Raw genomic sequence first — 10,398 nt, forward strand, 5'->3', positions numbered from 1 at the left:
AGGAGGTCTTGAGGCATGCTCCCTTGGGAATTTTTTGGATTTTAACTCTTCAAAGTCCCCTTTCCTTTGTTTCTGAGACTTTCACTAGCCAACATCCTGTCTGATCAAATTGAAATCAGACAGGATATAATTTAGCTACAAAATTTTAGTTTCTAAAGAAACTATGGTACTGCGTCGGTGGGAGATTGAAACAGAAATTGATTTTATCAAACGAGTTGACAAAGGTCGAATAACCACTTTCCAAATCTTTCCTGGTGTTATAATTTCAACCTTTATCAATTCGTTTGATAAAATCAATTACTGTTATAATTTGGCTAGTTCCATCCTCCTTGGGTGAAATGAAATGGAAAACAACACAGACAGAGTGTGCCTGTGCCCGAAAATTGACAAGAAAACTAGTTCAGACCATTTTTGAGATTTCAAAATGGAAATTTACTTTTATTACAAAATAAAAATTTTTAATGTAAACTTCTTCTGAAAATTCTGACCGATTTCCATCACACAGTGGAAACCAGCAGTATGGATCCACTCCTGAATTTGGAGTTGTTTTGACTGTTAGAGGGAGTTATTTTGGGAGTTTTGCAGTCCCTGCATAATTTTCCAAACAAGTCTGATTGAGGTTGACGTTGCAGCTTTTGTAATTTAAGCTCTTCGGGCTATTATTTGGTATTTGTGGGAGCTTCAAGTGTTTTTTAACCTTCATCATTTTTTATGTTGTTTAGTCTTTTGCTTTCAGTTTGGATGGGAGGCCAATCACTATGTACCTCATTAGGGGAGGGGGAGAAACATTTGAGGTCTCAGTCAAGTCATTTATCCAGGCCTAGTTCTTCACAAAAAAAATGAAAAATGAAAATTTTATTGAATACTGCCTTGATATCACAGGGATGAACACTATTTAAATGATTAAGAACTATGGTAATTTGAAGTGGTTAATCATGCTATATTCCCCACCCATAAAAAAAAATCACTAACACATAAAACTAGTAATAACAAAATGTTCTGACTGAAAACAATGCTTCACATTTTAAAAAATATTTGACAATGTAATCTTTAATGAATCTATGGGCATTGAACAAAACACTGACCCCCATTTCATGGACCACCCTGATGGACTACCCTAAAAATACTATTTGGAGTGAGCACTAAGTTTCAAGCAAACACCCACAGGTGGTCAACAGTATTTAAGTCTAAGAACCTATTTTAAATAGGTAAGCTTTCGATAATTGTTGTGATGGCCAATTCACCACTTTCGGTATGTTAAAATTCAGCTTTATAGTGCGGCTTAAAGGACACAAACAAAAGAAATGAATAACATGATCATTCAGTTTCCTTTGTTTGTGTCCTCTAGGCCTCCTTGCCAAGCTGAATTTTAATAATTTATATCAAAAGTGGTCTATTACTTCATGTAAGTGAAGTGAGACTGGTGCCATTCCTGGATTTAGTCACATGTGGCCGTGTGGACGAAAATAATCAAGGTACACGCAATGTAAGCACAGTCAAAGCTCACCTAAGTGACCACCCCGGGAATTCGAAAAAGTGGTCGCAAGCAGAGCTGGTTGCTTACGAGAATGGGCTCTCATAAACAACCAAAATGATAAACAATAGAGGATGGTTGATTACCAGAGCTTTCAGCAAAAGTCTCTGGGATTTGTAAATTTTTATTGATGGTACTGAAGATGATGGTCAGGAACTTCTTTACTCTCATTCACATCTGCCAAAGGTGGTCGCGGTTGCTTATGGGAACGCTCGCTTGCGAGAGCTTTCAATTAGAGACTTAAAGTGACATTTAAAACAGAGTTTTACATTGGTGGTCATAACTACATGTAGAGCTGGTCGCTTACAAGAGTGGTCGCAGTGAGAGCTTCAACTGTATATAGTTCTTTCAATGGCACTCATTCGTTTGAGTTACAGTCCATTTTAGAGTGGTCCATGGACTGGGGGTCAGTGTTTTTTCCACCACCTGCCTGAATCTATGCCATTGAGAAATTGAAAAAGGGATGTATATACGGTATTAGTGGTAGATGTATATTGATACAAATGTTCACTTCATTATCCATGGGCATTTTAAAGTGTGGTTGCACTTTCAGAGTATGTTGAGCTTGATCTTACAAACATTAGTCTAGTTCAATTGTTTTGTTTTTTTTTCTTTTACTGAAAACAATATGGCTGGTCAAATGACTTTTCAAGTACAATTCTTGGTAAAGGTTCCAATAATTAGCTGATAACCTGGTATCCAAAATAAAACAAATCAATTTGATTACAACTAAAATTCTAGTATCTTTGGCACCTCCCATGAAAAACCAGGTTTGAAATGACCAAAGACACTTGTAGCCCTAAAAATTGGTTTGCGCAAGGCCAGATCCCTAATAATTGCACCTGGTCTTAGGTCAAAATTGTTCTGAATTATCCTCAGAAGTGCGTCATCAGTCATTTCACTGCTGCCATAGCTGAAAACAGAAACCGACAATGGCTGGCTTATGCCTATGGCATATGCCACTTGCACCAAAACACGTCTACAAAGACCAGCAGCAACCAAAGACTTTGCAATCCACCTACATGCATAACTTGCAGACCTATCGACTTTTGTTGGATCTTTACCTGAAAACGCCCCGCCTCCATGAGCACCCCACCCCCCATATGTATCCACAATAATTTTACGGCCAGTGAGACCTCCATCACCCATAGGACCCCCAAAGAGAAATATTCCAGAGGGTAAAAGATGATATACTGTTTGTTCATCAAGGTATTTTTCAGGAATGGCACTCTTTATGATAGTCTCTTTCAAATGATGTCTTATTTCATCTACGGGTATTCCCGGTGCATGTTGGCTGGAGATCAAGATAGTGTGAACCCGCTCCGGTATACAAGCGCCGTCTTTCAGACTGTACTCGACGGTGACTTGAGTTTTGCCATCAGGTCGAAGCCATGGTAATGTCCCATCTTTTCGGCATTCTGTAAGTCTTTGTGTCAGTTTGTGCGACAACACTGTTGTAAGGGGCATCAACTGTTCAGTTTCGTCCGTTGCGTAGCCAAACATAAGCCCTTGATCACCGGCTCCAATTTCCAACTCCTCCTTGTTTAAGTGCACAGTCTGGGCAATCTCGCCGACTTGCTCCTCAATTGAAAGCAAAACACTGCAAGTTCGGTAATCAAAGCCTTTGGAGGAATCGTCATAGCCAATTTCCTTAACTGTATTTCGTATGACGGCTTGGTAATCCACTTTCGCCGCCGATGTAATCTCGCCAAAAGCCATGATCATTCCAGTTTTGCTTGCAGCCTCGCAAGCTACTTTGGCATGAGGATCTTGTTCCAAATGTGCGTCTAAAATCGCATCAGATACTTGATCACACATTTTGTCTGTATGTCCCGGACAAACTGACTCCGAAGTAAAAAGGAACTTGCTAGTGCTACCTTTGCCGGCTCGCAATGGACCGGTTACATAGGATCGAAGGATTCCTGCTTCTGCTGAGCGAAATGCTAGCAATTTTGATCTGGAACAAAACATTTTTGTCTTCAAGTTCAAATACCTCGTATGTCTCCTTCAAATGAAAAGTAGGTTTCTCAGCCACTAAAATAAACCCAGTGGTGATGCATCTTGTGCAACAATAACACCGTGGGTAAAGAAAATCGATTTATAATCGTATCAATATTTGACTTCGTTAATTTATCGTAAAAAGGGCAGTCGATCGTATTATATAAGCAGGTGTCATTTTTTAATAAAATTTGTTCGTGGTCGACCAATGTTTTAATTCATGTGCCACGAATTGATTGTTGAGTTTCAATAAAATATCGTTGGAACAAATTTCTCGGAACTCTCGGAAAATTGTGAACATATTCGGTGATTACGGTAGATGACATTAATGCACGGAATTTCCCGAATGTAAATAAACACCTTCGAGAGTGACTGACGTGAAGAAAATGGAAGCGAAAGGAGAACCGCTTGTCGTCGAATCAGACCACCATTCTTCGTCTACAACGTTATGGCCCCCTCGACAATTAGCTTATGCTGAATCTGCGGCAACCGACGATGAGGAAAATGAAGATTTTTCTCCCACTTGGTGGGTCAAAACGTGGTGGTTTCATCGTCTCGTTCAAGTCTGCGCGGTTGTAAGCTTGATTTCCACTGCCATGAACTCGCCGGAGACTTTTAAAATATCGCATCCTCTTAAATACATAACGCTGGTGCTAGACATTGTTGTTGCGGTTGTTTTCACTACCGAAATGGTTGCTCAAATCAAAATGTGGGGTCTTTGGAAAAAACAGAAGGCCTATTTACGGCGACCGCAGCGTGTTTTTGATGCGAGTATGTTGTTTTTTATTTTTGTCTCCATTGTGCTTCAAGTCGTCGAGATTTCAGGTACTTTTGGCTACGATTCTTTAGCTGGGAAAAGACATGGCTACGTGGGTTTTTCCATTCCGAGGGCTCCTCGAGCTCTTATTATTATACGGTTTTTTAGCGAGCTTATTACAATAAGCCTACCTGAATCGGTCGCCCGTAGATGCAAGCGGCAAATCTGGGCTGTTACGCTTTTTTTGATGTATTTTATGGCGTTTGGTTCTCTTATCGGAGTGCAGTTATTCGGCCGCAAGAACTTTTACTGCGTCAAGAGCACAGCTGATTTAAACCACATTCGATACAACGATATTTTGCTTACAGATCACCTTTGTAACAACAGGACCGGCGAAGAAGGTTACTATTGTCCCCAAGGCTTTAACTGTGTTCATATTGACTTCAATAAAACAAATGGCGCAGACAAAGACTTTTTCAGCTATTTTTTGCCAAGTGTTTTAACCGTTTACGAAAGCTCCACACAAGAAGGCTGGGTGCTTATTATGTACCGCATGATGGATTTCAGGTCACATGCCTTAGTCATTGTTTACTTTGTTTTGCTGATCTTCTTCGTAGCATGGCTTGTAAAGAACGTATTCATCGCTGTTGTCTCGGAAACCTTCGCCGATATTCGAAGTCTGTATATGTACAGTCGGAAATCTTCGAAGCGTACTTCGGCTCGGCTCGCGTCCCAAGTCATCAAAGACGGAAGCAGAGGTTGGCATTTGGTGTCCGTCGACCACGAAGCCGTCAAAGGTCACGCACCTCTGCGCATTCGACAACTCGTCCACTCCGTCTACTTCAAGTACACGATGTGGTTCTTTGTTCTTCTGGACGCCCTACTACAAGCATTGCTTTCATATTCCTCTCGAAAGTTTGCGCAATTTGGCTTCACCATTATCTTTGACTTAGAAGTCCTGCTCAAAATTACGTGCATGGGCTTTCGCCCATATCTCGTCAGCCGGATGCATGTAACAGAGTTTGTTCTAGCTGTGGGAAGTACAGTGTGTGCGCTCCCGATACTAATATCCGAGACAGCAGTTTTCCTAGCAGTTTTTAACGTAATGAGGGTTGTCCGACTAGTCGGTGCCATTCCATCGCTCCAAGAATTTTGTGAGAAAATTTTCGGCACCGGCAAAAAGCTGGGTAGCGCCATTATGTTTACGTTGTTCTTTGTAATGGTCTCGTCTGTAATAAGCATGCAGTTCTTTCTGACTTTAGACCCTAAAAAGTTCGGTACTTTTGTGCGATCGGTGGAGTCCATGTTCCAAATCATAACCCAGGAAGGGTGGGTAGAAATCTTGGATGAATTAATCGTCAAAACGAAGAATCCTATCCTGGCAACCGGTGTAGCTACCATAATTCTCGCTGTACATCTGTTTTCTTCCTTAATCATCATGAGCGTCTTTGTGGCGGTGATCCTGGATAATTTAGAACTCGATGAAGAAGTCAAGATCATGAAACAGAAGAAAATGGGCGGAGAATCCCGAGACTCCACTCAGGCGCTTCCGATGCGGCTCCGTGTCTTCGAGCGTTTTCGTGACGACCCTCGATTGGTAAAAATGAGTCGGATCAAAACGACTTCGGATTTTTTCACCCCGAAGATCCGTGACAGTTTCATGAAAAAATTTATTGACAACTCTAGTCTGGAACTCCCACTGAGTGAAGATTCGAGACTTCGGGTCGGGGATGTTGAAAGTTTAAGGGGAAGAAGACGGACAACTGTCTCGATGAAACTTCTAAATTCAACAATATCCGAAGTGGATAAGACGTCAAAGTTCGTGCGAAAACAGTCGAGCATCACTGCGTTGATTAACGATTCGAATCGCCGGCGTACTTTCGCCTTACTTTCACCAACCGAAGTCTCCCTAAGAAACATGATTGACGTGAACAAGCAAACAGCCGCCTCGACCTCGGTTTTCCGATCAGCCTCGAGGCGATTCCGAAACCGTCAGCAACCGCAGTCGTCCCCAAAGGTTACTCCTCAAGGCAGGGTGAAACGAATTACGCAAATTCCAAGTCAAGCAGCGAGTGTTCAGCTCAGTCAAGATGACAGTAATATCGGCAAAGATTTTGATATCCAATGGGTTCGTGTCAAACGTGAAGAAGCTCAGCGAAAGCGAAAAGCCCAAGAAGAGAAATTGCGAGAAAACCATCCATATTTTGATCAACCTCTTTTCTCGTTGCAGCGTGACTCGTGGCTTCGGAGGTTTTTACAGGGCATGGTGAACGCACGCTACATAATCCCACCTGGGTTCAGAGATCGCGCGTCACGCAATCACTTCTTAACCATTGAACGACTCCAGAAATGTTTCGCGTCACAAACCTACATGGAATGGATCATGATTGTTGTCACTTTGGTCTCCTGCATAGCTATGATGTTTGAGACTCCAAAAGAACGGACTTTCGTTAATTCTTGGACAGAGGTGATCGAATACCTGTTTGTTGTAGCAATGAGCATTGAACTTGGTGTCCGCATTCTGGCAAATGGTTTGATTTTCACACCGAACGCTGTGATCCAGAACTTTGGTGGCGTACTAGATGTATTCATCTACTTCGTGTCTCTTGCATATGTTGCTTGGCAACCACATCCAATACCAGCTCGATCAGGGGCTCAGTTGTTGATGGTGTTAAGGTGCCTTCGTCCCTTACGTCTCGTGACTTTGGTCCCTAAGATGAAGCAAGTCATTCTAGAGCTTGTTGGCGGATACAAAGAAATCCTTAAAGTCAGCGCATTACAGCTAATGCTCATGTTCATTTTTGCCAGCTATGGTGTCCAAGTGTTCTCCGGAAAGTTTGGCAGCTGCAACGATCAGCCCATCAAGGACCCAAAACGCTGCGTAGGAACTTTCGAAATCGACATTGCCACTCCTCGCGGGATTCGGGACTTGCCTGGCACCTCAAAGATAACTGTTCCGCGGGTATGGACGAACCCGAGAAATTTCGACTTTGATGACATCATAAGAGCGTTTTTCGCCTTGTTTGAAGTTCTCTCTTTGGAAGGTTGGTTGGAAGTTCGCGATGTCATACAGGCAGTGGTCGCGCCCGCGTATAGTCTCTATGTCCATATCTATGTACTTATTGGTAGCATGATTGGGCTAACGTTGTTTGTCGGCGTGATTGTCATGAATTTCAACGAACATAAGGGGATTGCGTTACTCACGGTTGATCAGCGTCGTTGGCAAGACCTTAAGAAACGTCTTCGTCTCGCGCAACCTCTGCATCTTGCTCGCAGACCTGACACCGAAGGCATCCGAACGTTACTCTTTGATGCAACGCAATCTTTAATTTACAAACGCATCGTGATTTTCCTGGTGGTTATAGATTGCGCGACGCTTACGGTCATCCAGTGGACATCAGAGGATAAGCCCAAATTGCGTAACGCCCTGACAAGCGTCGCTGCCGTGTGCTCGCTGTTGTTCGTGGTCGACATGGTGCTGAAACTCATCGCATTCACGTTTCGGGGATACTGGCGAAGCAGGCGTAACCGGTTTGACCTGCTGCTGACGAGTCTTGGTGTTCTTTGGGTGACCCTGAATTTCTCTTTGAAAGGGACCGAAGCACCATATTCTGGAAGTACTGTCTTTGGAATGGTTATTATTCTGTTTCGTTTTCTGACACTTTCCGGTAAACACGATACACTAAAGATGTTGATGTTGACAGTAGTGATGTCGCTAGTCAAGAGTTTTTTCATCATCGCTGTTCTGGTAGTTCTCATGTTCAGTTATGCCTTAGCCGGAGTCATCTTATTCGGAACCGTAAAATATGGAGAAGTCTTAAACCGTCACGCAAACTTCCAAACGAGCTTCAACGCAATGCTTCTGCTCTTCCGTATTACAACCGGAGAAGACTGGAACAAAGTTATGCATGACTGTATGTTGGTTAAACCGTATTGCACGGAGAATGACAATTTCTGGGAAAGTGATTGCGGATTTCCCGCAGCTGCGCGCATTTATTTCATGTCGTTTTACCTGATCGTTACGTTCGTTTTTCTAAATCTTTTTATCGCTGTTATCATTGAGAATTTTTCGCTCTTCTACTCTAGTGATGAAGATTCTCTTATTAGCAACACTGATCTGCGAGATTTTCAGCTCACATGGAACTTAGTAGACAAAAACCGCAGGGGCGTTTTAACTGTGAGGCAAGCAAAACTGGTCCTTCGCTTGCTCAAAGGTCGTTTAGAGGTCGACAGTAGTTCGTTATTGTTCAAACACATGTGTTGCGAAATTGAAAAGCTTCGTAACGGTGGAGAAGTTTCATTTCATGACGTCATCGGCGTGCTTGCCTATCGTTCCGTCGACATCAGCCGAAGTTTACAGTTAGAAGAATTGCTGGAGCGAGAGGAATTAGAGTATCAAATCGAAGAGGAAGTTGCTATTCAGACCATTCGCGACTGGTTCGTAAATCTTCGCCGGAAACGTGCCGAGCGGGAATGGATCCGACACTTAGAGCAGGGTGGTATCCCATTAGCTGGTGGTGTGCAGTTTCACGAAAACAAAAGCCCGGCTGCTTCGAGCGTTGAAAGCGTTGAGAATTCAGCCAGTGAGGATCAAGAGCGTGAAGATGAAGCTGAGCATGAAGCCCGTGAACACGATAGCAGCGAAGACGATGATTTTTCAGTCTCTTCGTCTTCAAAAGGGCCGTCCATTTTGCTCTCCGCACCGCCGCTAAGGAAGAAATCAGGCCGAAGAGGTTCGCATGGTGGTAAAAGTTCGGTAACGTTCCCCGAGGAACTCTCGTGCTCAGAGAAAAGAAAAAGTTCGCCTGATGTGTCTGGATCTGGCAAGCCGGGGAGAAAGAGGAGCTTTTCAGAGGTGAATGAGTTTGCAGGAGACGTGCGTGATTGGTGGACAACTCAGATAAATGAACAACCTTAAAAAGTAATTTGCTGTTATAATCGTTTTTAGTTTAGCACCGTAATCGTAAACCACTTTTGTTTCTTTGGCCAATCACGTCAGACACACTGATACAATCAAATGACCAATCGTAATATAACTTGAATCAAATGCCATTTGAACAACGACCGAGCTAGTGAAAGGGAATGGGTCTAATCCCTAAGATGACGTCAAAAAGTGCTCTCCAAAGCAAAAACTCTTTCAGAACTAGAGCGAGTTTGTGATGTCATTCAAGATGTAGGCCTCGGGGCCCGTTTCTCGAAAGTCCCGAAAACTGTGACTTTTCGGGCCCGAAAAGACATTTTTGAAACTGCCAACCGCTTGTTTTGGAAAGCCGATCTTTTAACATGTTTTCAAGCTAACTACAAGAAAAGGGTCTGTAAAGTTTGACGACTTAAATCCTCTCCGTTCTTGAGATACAGAAGAAATTGTGACACCCGAAAATGGCCGTAAAGTTTCGGGACTTTCGAGAAACGGGCCCCAGGTCCCTCCGGCATCCCGGCACTTGCGCCACCTTTAATTTTTCGTAAGGAGAAAATGGTGAAGTATAGGCCTTTTGGTACTGACGTTTAACTTTTCCTGTTAAATTTAATAGTTTGACAGTAGGGATATGTAACTTCCAGAGCTCCCAGAGAGGCGTCGAATTTTAGCCAGACATGGCTTTGTATCATAAACTGGATTTACAAAAAGTAAAAGTTTAGGTGGATTTGCTAAGAAACCTATTTATATATTTTATATTTTAGTCATTTTTCGGTCTTGGCTTCTAAGACCTGACTTTCTTCTTGTACAGAAACGAAACTTGATTTTATAATAATCCAATGTGTAAATTCATTAATTAACTCAGAAACGTAAACTATCATTAATTCTTATATAGATAATGTATAGCTAATATAATGTGATATGTTGCTGTCTCTGTGTATGTCATTATTGGTTATCCTGACAAAAACAAAGTATTTAACTTGGCCAATCGCATCAAACGCAGAAAATCAAAACGAGCCAATCACTTCGCAATCACCGAAAAGCAATTTAAAGCCAGTGCTTTCGGCAGTCCATTGAAACAGTTCTCGAACTTTTCCAAGTAATGCCTGTGACAAGACCCCTACTTGAACGAGGAATGTTTTGTGGATAATGTTCCAACGATTGTTACGGTAAGAGTAGCCAAAGATTGTTTGA

The 10,398-nt window shown here is 42.5% G+C and overlaps 1 protein-coding gene and 1 pseudogene across 1 annotated transcript; one reads left to right on the forward strand and one right to left on the reverse strand.

Annotated features, from left to right (window-relative positions):
• Positions 1 to 824: 824 nt before the first annotated feature.
• Positions 825 to 3,620, reverse strand: LOC137972382 (S-adenosylmethionine synthase pseudogene; annotated as a pseudogene).
• Positions 3,621 to 3,775: 155 nt separating this feature from the next.
• LOC137972381 (sodium leak channel NALCN-like) lies at positions 3,776 to 10,132 on the forward strand. The gene has a single exon (XM_068819075.1). The coding sequence runs from the start codon at positions 3,919 to 3,921 to the stop codon at positions 9,205 to 9,207; it is 5,289 nt and encodes a 1,762-aa protein (XP_068675176.1). The 5' UTR covers positions 3,776 to 3,918; the 3' UTR covers positions 9,208 to 10,132.
• Positions 10,133 to 10,398: the final 266 nt, after the last annotated feature.

This window comes from Montipora foliosa, chromosome 10 (genome assembly GCF_036669935.1).
Source record: "Montipora foliosa isolate CH-2021 chromosome 10, ASM3666993v2, whole genome shotgun sequence".
Lineage (NCBI taxonomy): Eukaryota > Metazoa > Cnidaria > Anthozoa > Scleractinia > Acroporidae > Montipora > Montipora foliosa.

Bases quoted from the DNA above. Each gene is read 5' to 3' on its own strand.
- LOC137972381 (XM_068819075.1), top strand. From the start codon at position 3,919: ATGGAAGCGAAAGGAGAACCGCTTGTCGTCGAATCAGACCACCATTCT.